The sequence below is a fragment of the Bombina bombina genome, chromosome 6, assembly GCF_027579735.1.
Source record: "Bombina bombina isolate aBomBom1 chromosome 6, aBomBom1.pri, whole genome shotgun sequence".
In the NCBI taxonomy this organism is placed as follows: domain Eukaryota; kingdom Metazoa; phylum Chordata; class Amphibia; order Anura; family Bombinatoridae; genus Bombina; species Bombina bombina.
In genome coordinates, this window is record NC_069504.1 from 502,566,955 (window position 1) to 502,591,416 (window position 24,462).

Here is a 24,462-nt window from a genome sequence, read left to right on the forward strand (position 1 = left end):
GCTTTCCAAAATGGCAGACAACCACTTTTCCTTTTCATTTACTCTCTACCAAATGTTACATTTGCAATGTCAAGAAAACTAATAATTAACCTTACATTTCATTATTGATTGTTATGTTTTTACAAGGGCTGCTGTACTGTATCTGTGGTGCTTTCTTTGATACGCCGTTTGTCTTTGCATTTGCAAGTCTAGCACAGCAAGTGTTATGGTTAAAAACCTGGTTAGCTGGCTGTGCCTATAAATTCTAGCTGATGACGTTACCCTTTATGGTAAAATGTTTGGGTTAAGCATAACCTTCATATAAAGATCACAAGGATAATGAGCCCACAGGATTAGAGGACAGAATCTAGCAAAACAGGTGGTCTGCATTCACATGCATCTAATACTAGCACATGCTTGGAGTGCAGGTGCCAAAACTTGGAGCTTGCAAACATATTGGATGATTTTGCACACAACTTAGCTGTGTATGCTGCTAGGGGAGTACGAACTGGATATTATTTGCTCAGATTTTATTAACAGGCAAACACACCAGTGAGAAGCTTGCAGTACTCTAGAATCAGCATCTCATCTTGCCTATTTCCACCCCAAAATAGTTACAGAATCCTTTGTTCTAGATTGATGAAACCTACAATGTGTTAAAATCTATAAATAAACTAATGCCACAAACAAAATAAAAAAAAGAAACCTAATCCTATCCTGCAAAGAACCATATCCTGCATTGCTGCATCACTGACATAATCTGCTTTCTGATATTATCTTCTCTAATCTTACAGCCAAATTTGTTCCATTTAGTTGTGCCGGATAGGTATCTTTTATAGCCAATCATTTGTGATTTAAAATGAACACAGTCATTCTTATGAAAGAGCAGTATTTAAACACATAGACTTTGTTTGTTTTACCTAAGAAAAACATAATTTATGTAAGAATTTAACTGATAAATTAATTTCTTTCATGGTGGCGAGAGTCAACGAACTAGTTACTGATGGGATATACACCTCCCACCTCACTCATACCTCAGTTTAACGTATAGCAAGTTAGTAAGGTGTATAAGGAGTAAAAGCATAAAAAAGAGGAACAGGATAAATAATGTGCTTTATACAAAAAAAAACATAACCCCCAAAAAATGGGTGGGTCTCGTGGAGTCTCGCCACCATGAAAGAAATTTATCAAGTTCTTACATAAATTGTTTTCTTTCATATAGGTGGCAAGAGTCCATGAGCTAGTTACTGATGGAATATAATACCCAAGATGTGGAAGTCAACAAGTAACTATAGAGGGAGGGATGAAATAAAAATGGCTATTTCCGCTGAGAAATTAAATCCAAAATAATAGTTTTCTTAAAAATTAAAAAAACTTAAATCATAAGCACTAATATCATACTGAAACAGCTGCCTGAAGAAGCTTTCTACCATAAGCTGCTTCCGAAGAAGCAAAAACATCAAAAATGTAAAATTTAGTAAAGGTATGCAAAGAAGACCAAGTGACTGCTTTGCAGATTTGATCAACTAAAGCTTCATTCTTGAAAGCCCAAGATGTGGCAACTGATCTTGTAGAATGAGCTGTTATTCTTTGAGGCGGAGACTGCCCTGCCTCCAAATAAGCTTTGTGAATCAGAAGTTTCAACCAAGATGCCAAAGAAATGGCAGAGACTTTCTGACCTTTTCTGGAACCAGAAAAAATAACAAATAGACTAGAAGTCTGAAATCGTAATATTTCAACGCACTTACCACATCAAAAGTATGTAAAGATCGTTCAAGAGTATTCCTAGGGTTAGGACACAAGGAAGGAGCAATAATATCCCTATTAATGTTGTTAGAATTCACAACTATAGGCAAAAAAGTAAATGAAAAACTGCTGCAAAATGGCTTTATCCTGATGGAAAAATAAGATGAGGAGACAAGCAAGAGAGTGCAGACAATTCAGAACTCTTCTAGCAGAAGAGATGGCCTAAATAAATAACACTTTCCTTGAAAGTAGTTTAATGTCCAAAGAATGCATAGGCTCAAAAGGAGGAGCATTCAAAGTCTTTAATACCAAATTTAGACTCCAAGGAGGAGAGAGAGATTTAATAACAGGTTTGATAAAAGTCAAAGTCTGTACGAAACGGTGAACATCAGGAAGATTAGCAATCTTTCTGTGAAATTAAAACTGAGCAGAGATTTGTCCTTTCAAAGTATTGACAACCTTTATCCAAACCATCATGAAGAAACTGAAGAATCCTATGAATTCTAAAAGAATCACAAGAATAATTGGGACTATTACAAAATGATTTAAAGTTTTCAGATCCAAAATTGGTCTAAAAGAATTTTCCTTCTTTGGTAAAATTAATAGATTTGAATAAAAAACCCAATACTTGTTCCTGCTGTGGAACTAGTACAATTACCCCTGAAAGTACTAGATCTGAAACACATTTCAGAAAGGCTTGAGGTCTAATTCTGAATCTACTGATTTTTTTACAGCCTGTCCAAACTCTTTGAAATAGCTTTAATCTGCCTCCTAACAGAAGAACTGGTTTGAGGGCCGCACCTTCATATAGGTTTTTAGGTTTTGGTTTCTTATAAGGCTTAGATTTATTCCAATTTGGAGAGGGTCTCCAATTAGAGAGAGAGGCCTTAGGGGAAGGAGAGGTTTTCTTTTGTCTATTCTGATGTAAGGAACGAAAACGATTGGGAGCTTTAAAATTTACCCTTAGATTTCTTGTCTTGGGGCAAAAAAACTCACCCCCAGTAACAGTGGAGATAATAGAATCCAATTGTGAACCAAAAAGATTTTTACCTTGAAAAGAGAGATAATAATCTAGTTTTAGACACCATGTCAGCATTCCAAGATTTAAGCCATAAAGTTATTCTAGTTAAAATGGCTAAATACATGGATTAGACATTGATCTTCATAACATCAAATATAGCATCACAAATAAAATGATTTGAATGTTGAAGTAAATCAATAGTGTTAGATTATTCAGAATCTGAAGACAACTGCTGTGCTAAACTGTCCAACCAAAAAGTAGAAGCAGCAGCATCAGCCATAGATATAACAGGTCTAAGAATATAGCCAGTATGTTAATATGCCCTTCTTAGATAAGATTCAAGCTTCCTATCTAAAGGATCCTTAAAAGAAGTACTGTCTTCCGTAGGAATAGTAGTAAGTTTGGCAAGAGTGGAAATTGCCCCATCAACATTAGGAACTATTTCCCAAAGTTCTAAATTGGCCACAGGTAAAGGATACAATTTCTTAAACCTAAAATAAGGGTTAAGAGGTACCAGGCTTAGACCATTCTTTAGCAATCATATTAGAGATAACGTCTGGAATAGTAAATACTTCAGGAGTAATAACAGTAGTCTTAAATACAGAATTTAGACGGTTACTAGCTGTATCATCAGGAGGTTTAGACTCCTCAATACCCGAAGTAAGCAAAACTTCCTTTAAGAGAGAGCGAATATATTCTATCTTAATTAAAAAAGATGATTTGTCTATATCTGTCTCTGACGTGGCGTCCTCTGAATCAGAGGAAACCCCATTAGTAGAGGATACATCAGTATGTTGAAGGTCAGAACTTGATTCACTAGGTTTAGGAAAATGTTGCAACACCCTTTTACGTTTATTTGAAGGCGGAAAAGCAGTCATTGCCTTCTCTATAGCTGCAGCAATAAAATATTTAATTTCTGCAGGAATGCTATGTACTAGGGCTGGGCGATATGGGAAAAAATGAATATCACGATTCTGGGCATGAAATATCGCGATATTAATTGCAATTTTTTTTATTTTTAAAATAACTGTTAAACATACATTTAAGACCAAAGAGCCTTATTCAATAATGTGGAATGTTCCACTCCAAAAAAAGTGATGCAAATAAATACTCCTGGTAGTTTGACTTGAAATTATCCAGTGGCCATATGCCTGATGTCCCTCAAGCTGAGATCAATTTAGAAGCAGGAAGCTGCCAGGGGGCTCCGCAATCCTCGCTTACTTATTTCAAACAGTGGGTTGTCTGTCAGATTTTAACTCCTGACATTCCGATCAAAACCTCTGGATCCACTAGTGTGACTGTGTCTTGTAACCTTAGACTGCCGTTTATGGTCAGCAATATCGGGTGATCTCCTGCAAGCTGCTGCCAGGGAGCTCTGTAAAGCCTTGTTTGCTTTTGTCAAACAGTGGGTTATCGGTCGGATTTCAACTCCTTGCAAACAGGTAGGATCTTCTGGTTAAGGCTGTCTTTTGTCACCTCAGGCTGACGTTGCCAGTCGGTGGTACTGTGTCTGCGAGGTAGACAGGTGACCTCTGTTTAGTAAAAGGGATTCTTTAGGCCAGTAGACTGGAATCAAATGTTTCCGGCTAGTTTGCAAAGCACTGTGGGGCGAAACACGTGTCGACTGAGTGCTATGGCAGAGCACATTTGTTTCCAGTCTACTGGCCTAAGCTTTGTTGCCTAAAGAATCCCTTTTACTAAACAGAGGTCACCCGTCTACCTCGCGGACACAGTACCCGACTGATAATCCGCTGTTTGACAAAAGCAAACAAGGCTTTACAGAGCTCCCTGGCAGCTGCTTGTAGGAGATCACCTGATATTGCTGACCAGAAACGGCAGTCTAGGGCTACAAGACACAGTCACACTAGTGGATCCGGAGGTTTTGATCGGAATGTCAAGAGTTAAAATCTGACAGACAACCCATTGTTTGAAATAAGTAAGCGAGGTTTGCAGAGCTCCCTGGCAGCGGAGCCTTCCTGTACGTCATAGGTGACGTCATAGTGGGCGGGGTTATAAATCTCATACTCCCACGATTTGAAATCGCAGCGATTAATCATGCAGCCCTACTATGTACATTAGACTAACATGGAATAACAGTGGGTGCATTTTTACTCATTGATATATTATCAGCATTTAACAAATTGTCAAAACAAGAGCCACATAATTGAGCTGATGGGAAACAGAGCGAAAATTTATCAAAAAAGGAAACTGATTCATAGAATAATGCTGCATGAAAGCATTTTTTGAGAACACGGAATGAGCTGGGACAGAGCTTATAACGGCAAATTTGGTAGTAAATTTTGTCGCCAAAATTATGACACTTAACGCTATGACATAAATAGCATCATCACATGCGCGACATGCAAAGCTGTATTGAATTTCTAATACACCTATCACTCTAAAAGGCAGGTAAGAATTTTTATTGTATATACAAAAAAAAACTAAATATACCTAAATAAAGCCTAATGGATACTTCTAATATAGCTGCATAAAATGTCATTATCAACATTCCATGAGACTAACATAATACTTAGCATCCTAATTTATAAATTAATTACTAGCTCCAAAAAAAAACTTTCACAGACTCTACCAACCTTTGACAAATATTTAGCCACAAAATAGTCGCTATAAAAGAGTGCTGAATTACTGACTCAAGGCATGTATACAAACAATATATAACAACTTTACTTAATAAGTGCCCATTCCATAGCGGAGAGTGTCTTATATAATAAAAGTAAATACTTACCGTGTGCGACACCCATCCACATATAGCAGACAGCCAAACCAGTACTGAAACATATCAGCAGAGGCAATTGAGTCTATTGTCGATCTATAAAGGGAGGCAGCAGATAAATCCCTGCGACAGATTTACAGAGAGTCTTATGAAAAGCTTTCCCATAGGCAAAAACATGGTATCATCAGGCAATACTCCCTTCACATCCCTCAGACAAACACTGCACTTAGAGAGGAACTGGGCTTCAATATGCTAAGAAGCGCCTTTCACTGAAGAAATCAAGCACATCATGCTTCACCATCTCCTAAACAGGCAAAGTTTTTAAAACTGAGGTATGAAGGAGGTGGGGGTGTATTTATAGGCATTTGAGGTTTGGGACACTTTGCCCCCTCCTGGTAGGAATGTATATCCCATCAGTAACTAGCTTGTGGACTCTCACCACCTATATGAAATAAAGATACAATGCAAAAGTTTTTTAAATTTAAACTAATATAGCAGTATCTGCTGCTAACTTCTTACCGGGTACTAATACAAATCGTCTTCTAGTTACTTTCTACTAAAGCTTTAAAGGGACAGTATACACCAATTTTCATATAACTGCATGTAATAGACACTACTATAAAGAAGAATATGCACAGATACTGATCTAAAAACACAGTATAAAAAGGAACTTAGAAGCTCCCAATTTAGCACCGTTGATGAGGTTAGACTGGGACACCCTTTGAAAATGGGGAAACGGGAACACCAGACACTCCCCCCCCCCCCCCCACCATGAAAAGGCCCATTACACAAACAAGTGTTTAGACATCAGTATGCATCTAAAACTTTGGGGCTTGGTTAGGAGTCTGAAAATCAGCACAAGGTTATTTAAAAAATAAGCAAAACTATACATTGTTGCAAAGATACTCCCAAATGGGCTATATAAATGGATCATCTACAAAACATGTATGCAATGAAAAATCTAGTGTACAATGCCCCTTTAATGCATATTACTAGGAAGTACTGATCAGCCAATGAACATAAGCAGGAAGTGCCTGCAAACTAAAGAGGATTTGTATGTAAGTACAACAGTGATTAAGCTATATCTATACTATTATTGCGTTTGTAATGTCCGTCGGAAGTTGTGCACGACTCTTCAATGGAATGTTGGCAGCGCGAGGCAGCCAAAAGAATTTACCTGGATGCAGCGAAGCCTTCAGTGGATTCTTTCACCACCCTGTCATTTTCGGAATCCACTGGGATGCAGCGAAGGCAAATGGAGCATTACAAAAAAAAAAAAAAAATACACCGCCCGCAGAAAAGTATAATAAAGTAATTAACCCCTTAACCGTCAACCACCCACATTGCAATAAACCTAATTACCCTATTAACCCCTAAACTTCAAAACCCCCACATCGCAATAAACCTAATTACCGTATTATCCCCTAAACTGCAAAACCCCCACATCGCAATAAACATAATTAACCTATAAACCCCTAAACCGAAAAACCCTCACATCGCAATAAACCTATTTACCCTATTAACCCCTAAACCGCAAAACCCCCACATCGCAATAAACCTATTTACCCTATTAACCCCTTAAACCGCCAAAACCCACAACGCAAATAACTAAATTACTAAGCAGCCTAACACCACCTAACCTAACACCCCCTAAATTAACACAAATTAACTAAACAATACTAAATTTACAAAAAAAAGCTAAGATTACAAAAAATAAAAAAGGCTAACATTACAGAAAATAAAAAAAACAATTACCAAAGTTTACAAAATTAAACCTAATCCCTATGAAAATACCCCCCCCCCCATAAAAACAACCCCTAATCTAAGAATAAACTGCCAGTAGCCCTTAAAAGGGCTTTTTGCAGGGCATTGCCCCAAGATAAAACAGCTCTTTTAAAGAAGACAAAAGTCTAACGGCTAGATTTAGAGTTCTGCGGCCAAAGGGGTGTGTTAGCTACGCGTGCTTTTTTCCCCCCGCACCTTTTAAATACCGCTGGTATTTAGAGTTCACAGAAGGGCTGCGTTAGGCTCCAAAAAGGGAGCGTAGAGCATATTTAACGCCACTGCAACTCTCGATACCAGCGGTGCTTACGGACGCGGCCAGCTTCAAAAACGTGCTCATGCACGATTTCCCCATAGAAAACAATGGGGCAGTTTTAGCTGAAAAAAAACCTAACACCTGCAAAAAAGCAGCGTTCAGCTCCTAACGTAGCCCCATTGTTTTCTATGGGGAAACACTTCCTATGTCTGCACCTAACACTCTAACATGTACCCCGAGTCTAAACACCCCTAACCTTACACTAATAAACCCCTAATCTGCCGCCCCCGCTATCGCTGACACCTGCATATTATTATTAACCCCTAATCTGCCGCTCCATACACCGCCGCAACATACATTATAGTTATGTACCCCTAATCTGCTGCCCCTAACACCGCCGACCCCTATATTATATTTATTAACCCCTAATCTGCCCCCCACAACGTCGCCGCCAGCTACCTACAATAATTAACCCCTAATCTGCCGATCGGAGCTCACCGCTACTATAATAAATGTATTAACCCCTAAAGCTAAGTCTAACACTAACACCCCCCTAAATTAAATATAATTTAAATCTAACGAAATAAATTAACTCTTATTAAATAAATTATTCCTATTTAAAGCTAAATACTTACCTGTAAAATAAACCCTAATATAGCTACAATATAAATTATAATTATATTATAGCTATTTTAGGATTAATATTTATTTTACAGGCAACTTTGTATTTATTTTAACCAGGTACAATAGCTATTAAATAGTTAATAACTATTTAATAGCTACCTAGTTAAAATAATTACAAAATTACCTGTAAAATAAATCCTAACCTAAGTTACAATTAAACCTAACACTACACTATCAATAAATAAATTAAATAAAATACCTACAAATAAATACAATTAAACCTAACACTACACTATCAATAAATAAATTAAATAAAATACCTACAAATAAATACAATGAAATAAACTAACTAAAGTACAAAAAATAAAAAAGAACTAAGTTACAAAAAATAAAAAAATATTTACAAACATTAGAAAAATATTACAACAATTTTAAACTAATTACACCTACTCTAAGCCCCCTAATAAAATAACAAAGACCCCCAAAATAAAAAATGCCCTACCCTATTCTAAATTAAAAAAGTTCAAAGCTCTTTTACCTTACCAGCCCTGAAAAGGGCCCTTTGCGGGGCATGCCCCAAAGAATTCAGCTCTTTTGCCTGTAAAAAAAAACACATACAATACCCCCCCCCCAACATTACAACCCACCACCCACATACCCCTAATCTAACCCAAACCCCCCTTAAATAAACCTAACACTAAGCCCCTGAAGATCTTCCTACATTATCTTCACCTCTCCGGGTATCGCACCGATCCGTCCTGGCTCCGAAATCTTCATCCAAGCCCAAGTTAATTTATTTCATTAGATAAAAATTATATTTAATTTAGGGGGGTGTTAGGGTTAGAATTAGCTTTAGGGGTTAAAAAATTTATTATAGTAGCGGTGAGCTCCGGTCGGCAGATTAGGGGTTAATACTATTTATTATAGGGTTATTGAGGAGGGATTGAGGCGAATTAGGGGTTAATAACTTTATTATAGTAGCGGTGCGGTCCGCTCGGCAGATTAGGGGTTAATAAGTGTAGGTAGGTGGCGGCGACGTTGGGGGGGGCAGATTAGGGGTTAATAAATATAATATAGGTGTCGGCGGTATTAGGGGCAGCAGATTAGGGGTACATAGGGATAAGTTAGCTGGCGGTGGTGTACGGAGCGGCAGATTAGGGGTTAAAAAATTTAATAGAGTGGCAGCGATGTGGGGGGACCTCGGTTTAGGGGTACATAGGTAGTTTATGGGTGTTAGTGTACTTTAGAGCACAGTAGTTAAGAGCTTTATAAACCGGCGTTAGCCCAGAAAGCTCTTAACTCCTGTTTTTTTTCTGCGGCTGGAGTTTTGTCGTTAGATTTCTAACGCTCACTTCAGCCACGACTCTAAATACCGGCGTTAGAAAGATCCCATTGAAAAGATAGGATACGCAAATGGCGTAGGGGGATCTGCGGTATGGAAAAGTCGCGGCTGGAAAGTGAGCGTTAGACCCTTTAATGACTGACTCTAAATACCAGAGGGCGGTAAAAACCAGCGTTAGGAGCATCTAACGCTGGTTTTGACGGCTACCGCCCAACTCTAAATCTAGCCGTAAGTCCCCCCTAACAGTAAACCCCCCCACCCACCCACCAAACGCCCCAAAATAAAAAACACTAACAGTATGTTAACAGTAAGCAGCCTCACTGTTTATGTTGCGCAAATAGCGTAGCAGTTGCATTTGCGCAGTTCAACTTCCAGCCTGAGTTCCAAGCACGGGAGCGTGCTGTTAACTTACATGGGGCGCATGGTGAGGCTCTGATTGGCTGAAAGAGCTGCCACTCAAAGAAGCCTAAGGGAAAATTATTCAGAGAGGCTGCATTGAATCGGGTAACGGAGCCTGACAAAAACGCTCAGTATTAAAAGTAGATTTGATATTGGAACAAAATAAGCATATCAATATGCTAGTTAGCGGAAGAGTTTTCATACTATGTGAAGTTATGAAAGTGAATTTACCATCACTTTAAGGACAATGCCCATACAAATGCCCTTTTCAGGGCAATGGATAGTTTTAGGTTTTTTAGTGTTAGGTTTATTTATTTTGGGAGGTTTGGTGGGTGGTGGGTTTTACTGTTAGGGGGGGACTTAGAATTTTTGGTAACTGCAAAAAAAGCTGTTTAACTTAAAGCAATGCCCTACAAAAAGCCCTTTTAATGGCTATTGGTAGTTTAGCATTAGATTAGGGTTTTTTATTTTTTTATTTTTGATACTGAGAGGGAGAGCAACTGAGAGGGAGAGCAACTGAGAGGGAGAGCAACTGAGAGGGAGAGCAACTGAGAGGGAGAGCAACTGAGAGGGAGAGCAACTGAGAGGGAGAGCAACTGAGAGGGAGAGCAACTGAGAGGGAGAGCAACTGAGAGGGAGAGCAACTGAGAGGGAGAGCAACTGAGAGGGAGAGCAACTGAGGGGGAGAGCAACTGAGGGGGAGAGCAACTGAGGGGGAGAGCAACTGAGGGGGAGAGCAACTGAGGGGGAGAGCAACTGAGGGGGAGAGCAACTGAGGGGGAGAGCAACTGAGGGGGAGAGCAACTGAGGGGGAGAGCAACTGAGGGGGAGAGCAACTGAGGGGGAGAGCAACTGAGGGGGAGAGCAACTGAGGGGGAGAGCAACTGAGGGGGAGAGCAACTGAGGGGGAGAGCAACTGAGGGGGAGAGCAACTGAGGGGGAGAGCAACTGAGGGGGAGAGCAACTGAGGGGGAGAACAACTGAGGGGGAGAGCAACTGAGGGGGAGAACAACTGAGAGGGAAGGGGGAGAGGGAGAACAACTGAGAGGGAAGGGGGAGAGGGAGAACAACTGAGAGGGAAGGGGGAGAGGGAGAACAACTGAGAGGGAAGGGGGAGAGGGAGAACACCTGAGAGGGAAGGGGGAGAGGGAGAACACCTGAGAGGGAAGGGGGAGAGGGAGAACAACTGAGAGGGAAGGGGGAGAGGGAGAACAACTGAGAGGGGAGAGGGAGAACAACTGAGAGGGAGAGCAAAAGGGGTGGTGAAAAAATCCACCTGGAAGGCTTCTTTCACCAGCCTGCTTTTTTCAGAATCCACCTGGATGGCAGGGTAAGCTGAATTTAGGAGGATTCCCGAAAATGGCAGGGTGGTTACGTCACCACATAAGACTGCCCTTCCGAAAATGGCAGGTTCGTTCAGGGTTCAGTCACCACAATAGACTGCCCTCTGGGCAGGCTTTCTCACTAGTTAGTAATATTTGGATTTTTCTCTATCATGCCAATGATAGATAAAAACATTTAGTTCAGTGCTCCTTAGCTTTTCTATCTACTATTTACGTATATATCCTTTATTTTTTAGGCAGACACTTTAAAGGAGCGTTATCAGAAGATAGGGGACACCAAACGGAACACTCCTGTTGAGGTTCTTTGTGAAAACTTCCCAGGTGAGTAAAGACTTTATCAACTCCTTTCCTTAACCCCCACTGCTAAGCCTTTTTCATCCCCTGTGCAAAGCTTATTTTGAGCTTTTGTTTTACTGCTTCCATTTAAACACTATTTTAATAGATATAATTTTTGTGGGTCACTTACTAAAATATATCCTTTTTTTTCTTTTTTTTTCTTTTTATCGGGACCAGCAGATTCAGAATATACAATTATTATATTTATTTGTAAAAAAAGTGTGTGTGTATATATATATATATATATATATATATACACATATACATACAGGTAGCCCTCAGTTTACGCCGGGGTTAGGTTCCAGGAGGAAAGGTTGTAAATTGAAACCCAGTTTATAATGTAAGTCAATGGGAAGTGAGGGGGTTAGGTTCCAGGCCCCTCTCAAAATTTTCATAAGTAACACCTAATACATTATTTTTAAAGCTTTGAAAACAAGCGGACTGGCTATTTTAATTAGTTCACTTTGCTTTCCAAAGCTTTTCAATAGCAGTCACATGACTGAAAAAAAAGGTTGTTATTCTGAAACGGCGCAAATTGTACCGGTGTAAACCGAGGGCCACCTGTATATATATCTTTATTATTATTTTTTATTTGAGTAAATAACATTAAAAATAGTCAGATGACCACTGCTGCTACCATGATCAGCTTACTAAATTATCACTGGTATAAAGTTACATGAGAGGGGTCCATACGGTCTTTTGGGGGTTGTAAGAAAAACTAGAGGGGCCCTTAGCCTATGATAATGGAATAGGCGAAGTCACTAGTGATTTAATTTATGATGTCATCAATGATGTGTGACCTAATTGATGATATCATTGCAAAAGTCCCAAGGAGGGAGGCTCAAAATGTTAATGAATTTTAAAATTTAGATTTGGAACTTACTCTGGTGTTAACAATTTATTTTCTTTTTTTTTTGCGATTGAATTTGCAAATACTGTGAGAATAAATATTGTTTTGCAAATACTACAAGGATGACAAAACGCATCCTTGCATGCCAGAGGTGCCCTAAAGACATTTAAAAAATACTTTATGGAATTATATGATGAGGGCCATAATGAAAAAGTGCAAGTTCTCATTCTTTCTGCTGCTTCTGTATCATTACAAAGTGTTTCTTCACTATCAGCATCTTTATCTAAGGAAATGTTGCAATTCACTGCCTCACAAAAATGCACAATACCTTCATTTATAGATAAAATGACACCTGATCATGCTCTTTACTTTACTTTCTTCAGCAGTTGTAAGCTTGTTTTAATCCATGCAAACCTTTAAAGGGACACTAAACCCATTTTTTTCTTTTGTGATTCAGATAGAGCATGCAATTTTAAGCAACTTTCTAATTTACTCCACTTATCAATTTTTCTTCATTCTCTTGCTATCTTTATTTGAAAAAGGCATCTCAGCTTTTTTTTATTGGTTTATGAATTTATCCACCAATCATCAAGAACAACCCAGGTTGTTCACCAAAAATGGACCGGCATCTAAACTTACATTCTTGCATTTCAAATAAAGATACCAAGAGAATAAAGAAAATTTGATAATAGGAGTAAATTAGAGAGTTGCTTAAAATGTCATGCTCTATCTGAATCACGGAAGAAAAATGTTGGGTTCAGTGTCCCTTTAAGTTTTTAGAAGTCCAATATGAAGAGGAAGAAGAAACGGAAAATGATAGCAGTAGTTCAGAAAATGAGATTAAATTGCATGTATGTTTCCTTTTCTCAATTAATTTTTTTAAAACACCACTCCAAAGTTAAACCTCGCTATGGAGCTTAAATATTGAGGTGGGTTTTACACCCCCCCTCTATGACCATATCCTACTGGCACAATTAATGCCAGTTGCTTTCCTGTTTATTTGCAATTGGTGCTAAGGGGCAAATACTTTTTCTTTCCTATGACATGGAGAGTCCACAACGTCATTCCAATTACTAGTGGGATATTCAATTTCTGGCCAGCCGGAGGAGGCAAAGAGCACCCCAGCAAAGCTGTTAAGTGTAACTGCCTTACCCATAACTCCCAGTCATTCTCTTTGCCTCTGTCAATGGAGGTTGTGCAAAGTTGGTGTCTGAAGATTTTAATTATTTTATGGGTAATTTTCCCTGCAAGCAAGGATTGGGGTCTAGCTGTGTCCACGTCAATCTCTTCAGTAAGAGTAGTGGTGGCTTTTAGCAGTTAAATGGTGGCGAAGAAGTCTTTGCTTTACTTTTAACACTTTGCTACCCCTTTTTAGAAAGCCAGACTTGGTTACTCTGTTCTTTCTTTTCCTACAGGTCTATGACAGGGAGTGAAGCGCCTGCCACACCTAAGGATCAGCATTCATCATGCAATTGGATCTAAGGTAAGTGCTTTTGCCTACTAGGTACAGAAGGATTCCAGCACTTAGGAGGTTAATCCTCTTTCAGATCCTTCATTTGGGACTTAATACTCCTTACTATTAAAGAGTCATTTTAGGACATGGCACTTAAATTTTTTGTATGAGTCTTTTTTCTTCTTGGCAGGGGAGTTTAAGGGTTACTGCTAATGGATCTTTATTGAACACCCTATTTTATATTATGCTTCTGGGATAGAGGCTTTAATATTTATTTTTTTCTTATTGGGCTATGTGTTTTGTGGCAACACTGATGCAGCTAGATGTCTGAAATTTATCGTTTTTTCTTGACTCTGCTTATTACTCGGCTTCTGTTGTTTGACAGCTTTCAGGATAAGAAGCCTTCTGCTGACTTTCAGTGTCGAATTCTAGTGGGACATTCTTTCTGGCCGTTAGGAGCCTCAGGCATCTGAGGCAGTTTTTTTCCTCAAAGACTGCAATTTTTATTTTTTTATGCTAAATATTTGCCTAATGATGATTTTAATCTCCTAAGCAATTGAAGTTTGGGATTTTAAATCTAGCTATGGATAACAGATCAGGATCAATCTACATCTATGGATAGATGTTTACTTTGCTTAGATACCAGATTGCCCTACCTATGCAATTTTGTTCATCCTGTTTAGCAAAGACTTTAAAATGTAAAGAAAAAATTCTCCCTTCTGAGCCAAGTGTCTCTCAGGTATCTGCTGTGCATGTCATGCCTCGGCTTTCTCCTCAGACTTCCCAAGCTTTAATTGTCCTCTCATCCACCTGGGGGTGTTTATTTACCTGGGGATTTTGCCACTCAGATTTCTTCTGCAGTAACTGTGGCTTTGTCAGCTTTCCCTGCATTGGGTAAACACAAGAGAAAATCTAATAATTTACCTTATAAGGTTTCTAAATCTAACACTGCATTAGCCAATATTGCTCAGATGTCTGATAAGGAGAATACTTCAGTAGCTTCTGAAGCTGAGATCTCAGACTCTGACACTTTAGCAGAAATATCTTCAGAGACTGAGGAGTCTAATTTTTAGATTTAAGCTTGAACACCTCCGGTTACTATTGAAGGAGATTCTAGCTACCTTGGATGACTCTGAACCTTTGGTTGCTGTCAACCCCAAGAAGTCCTCTAAATTTAATAAACATTATGACTCTCCTACGTCTGAGGATGTTTTTCCTGTTCCAGACAAGATGTCTGAAATTATAACTCCGTAATGGGATAAACCAGGGGTTCCTTTTTCCCCTTTCCCTGTTTTTAAAAGGATGTTTCCGGTTGCTGGCTCCATTCGTGACTTATGGCGTACAGTACCTAAAGTAGAAGGAGCTATTTCTACTACCATTCCTATAGAGGATAGTTGTTCATTTAAGGATCCAATGGATAAAAAGCTAGAGGCTTACTTAAAAAATATGTACATCCATCAAGGATTACAATGGCATCCCGTGGCAAGTATTGCTACCATGGCGGGAGCAGCATCTTATTGGTGTGATGCCTTATTTGATCTAATATCAGAGGAAACTTCAAAGGAGGAGATCCAAGACAGGATCATATCTTTTAATTTGTCCAATTCTTCATTCAGTGATGCTAACATGCAGGTGATTCGTCTGGGAGCCAAGATGTCTAGCTTCGCTATTCTTCGGCTGACGTATCCTCAAAAGCCAAGCTTTTGGCTTTACCTTATAGAGGTTTTCTCTTTTTCCTCAAGCCTGTATACGAGATGTCCCAGATCCTTGGATGGTGGACATAGTATCCCAGGGTTACAGAATGGGATTCAAGTCTTGCCCTTCAAGGGGCAGATTTCTCCTGTCACGTTAATCCTCAAACTAAATAAAGAAGGTCTTCTTAAACTGTGTAAAAGACCTTTTGTCCCTGGGAGTTATTGTTCCTGTCCCTCTAGCAGAACAGGGTCTAGGATTCTATTCAAATCTATTTGTGGTTCCCAAAAAGGAGGGAACTTTTTGGCCAATTCTAGACCTCAAGTGTCTCAACAAACTCCTCAGGGTTCCGTCCTTCAAGAAGGAAACTATTTGTTCCATTCTTCCTTTGGTACAGGAAGGTCCGTTTATGACGACCATAGACCTGAAGAACGCATACCTTCAGGGAACACCATCAGTATCTGAGGTTTGCATTTCTGGACAAGCACTTCTATTTGGTCTGGACATGGCTCTCAGAATATTCACAAAAGTTCTGGGGGCGCTATTGGCTGTGATCAGATCCCAGGGAATTGCTGTAGCGCCTTATCTAGACGACATTTTGGTGCAGGCGTCATCTTTTAAACTAGCCCAATCTCATACATAGATGCTGTTGTCTTTTCTACGTTCCCATGGCTGGAAGGTAAATTTGGAGAAAAGTTCTCTTGTTCCATCTACCAAAGTGTGTTTCCTAGGAACTTTAATAGATTCCCTGTCCATGAAGATATTTCTGACGGAGGTCAGAAAAGACAAGATTCTTGCTTCTTGCCTTTCTCCCCAGTCTGCATTTCGTCCATCTGTGGCCCAATGCATGGAGGTGATTGGTCTGATGATCATTCCTTTTGCTCAGTACCATCTATGACCACTGCAGCTTTGTATGCTCCGTCAATGGAACAGAGATCATTCGGATTTATCTCAGAGGATAAATCTGGACCCTCTAACAAGAGACTCTCTCTCGTGGTGGGTGTCACAGGAGCATCTGTCTTGAGGCACTTGCTTTCTTAGACCTTCCTGGGAAATTGTGATGATGGACGCCAGCCTATCAGGCTGGGGAGCTGTTTGGGGCCCTCTAAAGGCTCAGGGCCTGTGGTCTCGGGAGGAGTCCTCTCTTCCTATAAACATTTTGGAGTTGAGAGCTATCTTCAATGCTCTATTATCGTGGCCTCAACTGTCGTTGGTTCAGTTTATCAGATTTCAATCGGACATTACCTCAGTGGCTTACATCAACCACCAGGGAGGGACTCTGAGTTCCTTAGCCATGAAGGAGGTGACTCGCATTCTGCAGTGGACGGAAGCCCACGATTGTCTCCTATCTGCCATCCACATTCCAGGAGTGGACAACTGGGAAGCAGATTTTCTAAGCAGACAGACCTTTCATCCTGGGGAGTGGGCTTCTCCATCCGGAAGTGTTCTCTCAGATAACCCTCAAGTGGGGGTTTCCAGAGTTTGATCTGATGGCGTCCCGTCAAAAGCCAAGGTTCTACGGTTCTAGGTCAAGGGATCCTCAGGCCATTCTAATAGATGCTCTAGCGGTTCCTTGGAGGTTTTTTCTGGCTTATCTGTTTCCTCCGTTTGCTCTGCTTCCACTAGTCATTACTCATATCAAACAGGAGAGAGCATCTGTGATTCTAATAGCTCCTGAATGACCTCGCAGGATCTGGTTCGCCGATCTAGTGAGAATGTCATCTCTACTTCCTTGGAGGTTACCTCAGAGGAAAGACCTTCTACTTCAAGTTCCTTTCCTCCATCCAAACCTAGATTCTCTAAAGCTAACTGCTTGGAGATTGAAAGCTTAGTGCTGTCTAAGCATGGTTTTTCAGATACGGTCATTGAAACTATGATTCAGGCTCGAAAACCGGTTACTCGCAAGATTTACCATAAGATAAGGCGTAAATATCTATCTTGGTGTGAATCTAAGGGGTTCTCCTGGAGCCGGGTGAGGATTCCCCGGATTTTGTCGTTTCTTCAGGATGGACTGGGTAAGGGTTTATTGGTCAGTATGCTAAGTACGCTAAAGGGTCAGATTGCTGCATTATCTATCTGTAGCGGTACTCCGCTAGGGGTCTCCCTTCCCCCGTCCAAACCCAGGGATGGCCACCGGATAGTGGGACCAGAGCTATAGTTGCTGAGACCGGGGTCAAGCCAGCGGCTGTATCTCCCCCAGCTGCGCTGGTCTCAGTGGGCTCACAGGTAGCGTCCCCTCTGCCCTGCAGCTCTCTCCCGGCAGGTATTGTCGCCTCTGCCTGGCTGCTTCTAGGCAGGAATAGATCCCTCTGCCTCGCTGCTCCCTTCAAGCAGGTATCATCCCCTCTGCCTGGCTGCTTCTAGGCAGGAATAGATCTCTTTGCCTCGCTGCACCCTTCAGGCAGGTATCGTCCCCTCTGCGTGGCTTCTTTTAGGCAGGAATGGATCCGTCCTGCCTCGCTGCTCCTTTCAGGCAGGTAACGTCCCCTCTGCTTTCTTCAGGAAGTATTGATTCCTTTCCCTGCACTGTCTTTAAAAAGACAATTGGGGCTCCCAAGGCCAGCTCTTTACTTTCAGGCCCACAGACTCTGTAACCGGTCTCTATTGCAGGGAAAGGTCAGCCAAAATGCAGGGCCAGAACCTCTGCTACTGGTATACCTGAAAGGACCAACTGTTCCAGAAGGAACTACTACTAATGCTTTATTTCACCCAGGACTAGCTTTTACAAACACAGTAGTAAGCTTATGGTGACACACACTCTTTAAAATGTAAACATAGAAAAACATATAGGAAACAATATAATAAAGGAATATAACTTTGCCACCATGATGGAGGATTTAGGTAGTTCTAAACAGTAAAAATAACCATCTGTTTGCATGTTCGCCCTATGCAAATATATGCAAATTACTCCTTCCTTCTCTTGTACCCATTTTGGTGGTGAACTTGCAACCAATAGAGGGCGCTGTGTTATGTTTTTGGCATAGGTCAACCAATAGATGGTGCTGTGTCACACATTGTCCATGTATGTGACTAAAGAACCGTCACACTATCCTTTTACACAAACGTCTGGCAGACTTACCAGATGTTCAAGTCTTTGTGCAGGCTCTGGTTAGAATCAGACCTGTGTTTAAACCTGTTGCTCCTCCACGGAGCCTTAATTTAGTTCTTAGTTTTGCAACAGGCTTCGTTTGAGCCTATGCATGTTTGATGTTATAAAACTGTTATCGTGGAAAGTTTTTTTTTCTTGTTGCCATTTCTTCTGCTCGCAGAGTGTCTGAGCTTTCAGCTCTGCAGTGTGATTCCCTGTACCTTATTTTCCATGCTGATAAGGCGGTCCTTTGTACTAAATTGAAGTTTCTCCCTAAGGTAGTATCGGATCGAAATATTATTTAGGATATTGTTGTTCCTTCTTTTTGTCCTAATCCTTCTTCTCAAAAGGAACGTCTTTTGCATAACTTGGATGTTGTGTGGGCTCTAAAATTTTACTTACAGGCTACTAAAGATTTTAGGCAATCTTCTGCACTGTTGTTGTTTTCTCTGGAAAGCGTAAGGGTCAGAAGTCCCACTTCTACTCTGTTTAAGAAGTTTGATTTGTTTGGCTTATGAGACTACTGGACAGCGGCCTCCTGATTTCTCTTGTTAAGTGTATCCAGTCCACGGATCATCCATTACTTGTGGGATATTCTCCTTCCCAACAGGAAGTTGCAAGAGGATCACCCACAGCAGAGCTGCTATATAGCTCCTCCCCTAACTGTCATATCCAGTCATTCTCTTGCAAGCCTCAACCAAGATGGAGGTCGTAAGAGGAGTGTGGGGTTTTATACTTAGTTTATTCTTCAATCAAAAGTTTGTTATTTTTAAATGGTACCGGAGTGTACTGTTTATCTCAGGCAGTATTTAGAAGAAGAATCTGCCTGCGTTTTCTATGATCTTAGCAGAAGTAACTAAGATCCATGGCTGTTCTCACATATTCTGAGGAGTGAGGTAACTTCAGAGAGGGAATGGCGTGCAGGTTATCCTGCAATAAGGTATGTGCAGTTAATATATTTCTAGGGATGGAATTTGCTAGAAAATGCTGCTGATACTGAACTAATGTAAGTAAAGCCTTAAATGCAGTGAGAGCTACTGGTATCAGGCTTATTAATAGAGATACAGACTCTTATAAAAATGTAATATAAAACGTTTGCTGGCATGTTTAATCGTTTTTATATATGTTTGGTGATAAAACTTATTGGGGCCTAGTTTTTTTCCCACATGGCTGGCTTGAATTCTGCCTAGTAACAGTTTCCTGACTTTCCACTGTTGTAATATGAGTGGGAGGGGTTTTTTTGTGCAGCAAAAATTACAGACACAGACATCCAGCTTCTTCCTGCATGATCCAGGATATCTCTGGAGGGCTCAAAAGGCTTCAAAGTCGTTTTTGAGGGAGGTAACAAGCCACAGTAGAGCTGTGGCAGTTGTTGTGACTATTTTAAAAAAAAACAAAAAAAAAACAAAAACAAAAAAAACGTTTTTGTCAGTTATTATTCTGTGTTTGGTATTAAGGGGTTAATCAACCATTTGCAAGTGGGTGCAATGCTCTGCTAACTTGTTACATACACTGTAAAAATTTTGTTAGTGTAACTGCCTTTTTTCACTGTTATTTCAAATTTTGGCAAAAATTTGTGTTTCTTAAAGGTGCAGTAACGTGTTTTATATTGCTTGTAAACTTGTTTAAAGTGTTTTCCAAGCTTGCTAGTCTCATTGCTAGTCTGTTTAAACATGTCTGACACAGATGAATCTACTTGTTCATTATGTTTGAAAGCCATGGTGGAGCCCCATAGGAGAATGTGTACTAAATGTATTGATTTCACCTTAAACAGTAAAGATCAGTCTTTAACTATAAAAGAAATATCACCAGAAGATTCTGATGAGGGGGAAGTTATGCCGACTAACTCTCCCCACGTGTCAGACCCTTCGCCTCCCGCTCAGGGGATGCACGCTAATATGGTGCCAATTGCATCAGGGACGCCCATAGCGAGTACCTTGCAGGACATGGCTGCAATCATGAATAATACCCTGTCAGAGGTATTATCCAGGTTGCCTGAATTAAGAGGCAAGCGCGATTGCTCTGGGGTTAGGAGAAATACAGAGCGCGCAGATGCTGTAAGGGCCATGTCTGATACTGCGTCACAATATGCAGATCATGAGGACGGAGAGCTTCAGTCTGTGGGTGACGTCTCTGATTCGGGGAAACCTGATTCAGAGATTTCTAATTTTAAATTTAAGCTTGAGAACCTCCGTGTATTGCTTGGGGAGGTATTAGCTGCTCTGAATGACTGTAACACAGTTGCAGTACCAGAGAAATTGTGTAGGCTGGATAAATACTATGCAGTGCCGGTGTGTACTGATGTTTTTCCTATACCTAAAAGGCTTACAGAAATTATTAGCAAGGAGTGGGATAGACCGGGTGTGCCTTTTTCCCCCACCTCCTATATTTAGAAAAATGTTTCCAATAGACGCCACTACACGGGACTTATGGCAGACGGTCCCTAAGGTGGAGGGAGCAGTTTCTACTTTAGCAAAGCGTACCACTATCCCGGTTGAGGACAGTTGTGCTTTTTCAGATCCAATGGATAAAAAATTGGAGGGTTACCTTAAGAAAATGTTTATTCAACAAGGTTTTATTTTACAGCCCCTTGCATGCATAGCGCCTGTCACGGCCGCGGCGGCGGCATTCTGGTTTGAGGCCCTGGAAGAGGCCATCCATACAGCTCCATTGACTGAAATTATTGACAAGCTTAGAACACTTAAGCTAGCTAACTCATTTGTTTCTGATGCCATTGTTCATTTGACTAAACTAACGGCTAAGAATTCCGGATTCGCCATCCAGGCGCGTAGGGCGCTATGGCTTAAATCCTGGTCAGCTGACGTGACTTCGAAGTCTAAATTACTCAACATTCCTTCAAGGGGCAGACCTTATTCGGGCCTGGTTTGAAGGAAATTATTGCTGACATTACTGGAGGTAAGGGTCTTACCCTTCCTCAGGACAGGGCCAAAGCAAAGGCCAAACAGTCTAATTTTCGTGCCTTTTGAAATTTCAAGGCAGGTGCAGCATCAACTTCCTCCGCTTCAAAGCAAGAGGGATCTTTTGCTCAATCTAAGCAGGCCTGGAAACCTAACCAGTCCTGGAACAAAGGCAAGCAGGCCAGAAAGCCTGCTGCTGCCTCTAAGACAGCATGAAGGAACGGCCCCCTATCCGGCGACGGGGGGACTTTCTCTCTTCGCCCAGGCATGGGCAAGAGATGTTCAAGATCATATCTCAGGGATATCTTCTGGACTTCAAAGCTTCCCCTCCACAAGGGAGATTTCATCTTTCAAGGCTATCTGCAAATCAGATAAAGAAAGTGGCATTCCTACGCTGTCTGCAAGACCTCCTAATTATGGGAGTGATCCATCCAGTTCCGCGTACGGAACAAGGACAGGGTTTTTATTCAAATCTGTTTGTGGTTCCCAAAAAAGAGGGAACCTTCAGACCAATTTTGGATCTAAAGATCTTAAATTCCTCAGAGTTCCATCGTTCAAAATGGAAACTATTCAGACCATCCTACCCATGATCCAAGAGGGTCAGTACATGACCACAGTGGACTTAAAGGATGCCTACCTTCACATACCGATTCACAAAGACCATCATCGGTTTCTAAGGTTTGCCTTTCTAGACAGGCATTACCAATTTGTAGCTCTTCGCTTCGGGTTGGCTACAGCCCCGAGAATCTTTACAAAGGTTCTGGGCTCACTTCTGGCGGTTCTAAGACCGCGAGGCATAGCGGTAGCTCCATATCTAGACGACATCCTGATACAGGCGTCAAACTTTCAAGTTGCCAAGTCTCATACAGAGATAGTTCTGGCATTTCTGAGGTCGCACGGGTGGAAAGTGAACGAGGAAAAGAGTCCTCTATCCCCACTCACAAGAGTCTCCTTCTTAGGGACTCTTATAGATTCTGTAGAAATGAAAATTTACCTGACGGAGTCCAGGTTATCAAAACTTCTAAATGCTTGCCGTGTTCTTCACTCCATTCCGCGCCCTTCGGTGGTTCAGTGTATGGAGGTAATCGGCTTAATGGTAGCGGCAATGGACATAGTGCCATTTGCGCGCCTACATCTCAGACCGCTGCAATTATGCATGCTGAGTCAGTGGAATGGGGATTACACAGATTTGTCCCCTCTGCTAAATCTGGATCAAGAGACCAGAGATTCTCTTCTCTGGTGGTTGTCTCGGGTCCACCTGTCCAAGGGTATGACCTTTCGCAGGCCAGATTGGACAATTGTAACAACAGATGCCAGCCTTCTAGGTTGGGGTGCAGTCTGGAACTCCCTGAAGGCACAGGGATCGTGGACTCAGGAGGAGAAACTCCTTCCAATAAATTTTCTGGAGTTAAGAGCGATATTCAATGCTCTTCTGGCTTGGCCTCAGTTAGCAACACTGAGGTTCATCAGATTTCAGTCGGACAACATCACGACTGTGGCTTACATCAACCATCAAGGGGGAACCAGGAGTTCCCTAGCGATGATAGAAGTCTCAAAAATAATTCGCTGGGCAGAGTGCCACTCTTGCCACCTGTCAGCAATCCATATCCCAGGCGTGGAGAACTGGGAGGCGGATTTTCTAAGTCGTCAGACTTTCCTTCCGGGGGAGTGGGAACTCCATCCGGAGGTGTTTGCTGAATTGATTCATCGTTGGGGCAAACCAGAGTTGGATCTCATGGCGTCTCGCCAGAACGCCAAGCTCCCTTGTTACGGATCCAGGTCCAGGGACCCAGAAGCGACGCTGATAGATGCTCTAGCAGCGCCTTGGTTCTTCAACCTGGCTTATGTGTTTCCACCGTTTCCTCTGCTCCCTCGACTGATTGCCAAAATCAAACAGGAGAGAGCATCGGTGATTCTGATAGCACCTGCGTGGCCACGCAGGACTTGGTATGCAGACCTAGTGGACATGTCATCCTTTCCACCATGGACTCTGCCTCTAAGACAGGACCTTCTGATACAAGGTCCTTTCAATCATCCAAATCTAATTTCTCTGAGACTGACTGCATGGAGATTGAACGCTTGATTCTTTTAAAGCGTGGCTTCTCAGAGTCAGTAATTGATACCTTAATACAGGCACGAAAGCCTGTTACCAGGAAAATCTACCACGAGATATGGAGTAAATATCCTTATTGGTGTGAATCCAAGAATTACGCATGGAGTAAGGTTGGGATTCCTAGAATATTGTCTTTTCTCCAAGAGGGCTTGGACAAAGGATTATCAGCTAGTTCCTTAAAGGGACAGATTTCTGCTCTGTCTATTCTTTTGCACAAGCGTCTGGCAGAGGTTCCAGACGTTCAGGCATTTTGCCAGGCTTTGGTTAGAATTAAGCCTGTGTTTAAACCTGTTGCTCCTCCGTGGAGCTTAAACTTGGTTCTTAAAGTTCTTCAAGGAGTTCCGTTTGAACCCCTTCATTCCATTAATATTAAACTCTTATCTTGGAAAGTTCTGTTTTTGATGGCTATTTCCTCGGCTCGGAGAGTCTCTGAGCTATCTGCCTTACAATGTGATTCTCCTTATCTGATTTTTCATGCAGATAAGGTAGTTCTGCGTACCAAACCTGGGTTTTTACCTAAGGTGGTTTCTAACAAGAATATCAATCAAGAGATTGTTGTTCCATCATTGTGTCCTAATCCTTCTTCAAAGAAGGAACGTCTTTTACATAATCTGGACGTAGTCCGTGCCTTGAAGTTTTACTTACAAGCTACTAAAGATTTTCGTCAAACATCTTCCCGGTTTGTCGTTTACTCTGGACAGAGGAGAGGTCAAAAAGCTTCGGCAACCTCTCTGTCCTTTTGGCTTCGGAGTGTAATACGCCTAGCCTATGAGACTGCTGGACAGC

General features: G+C 41.2%; 1 protein-coding gene across 1 annotated transcript in view; it reads left to right on the top strand.

The window, feature by feature from the left end:
* The window catches only part of CSNK1G1 (casein kinase 1 gamma 1), a gene marked incomplete in the record, with an annotated part of 566,217 nt that overhangs the window by 384,894 nt on the left and 156,861 nt on the right, over positions 1-24,462 (top strand). The window contains 1 exon segment of the mRNA XM_053717378.1: positions 11,463-11,547. Within this exon segment, the coding sequence (XP_053573353.1) occupies positions 11,463-11,547 (85 nt within the window).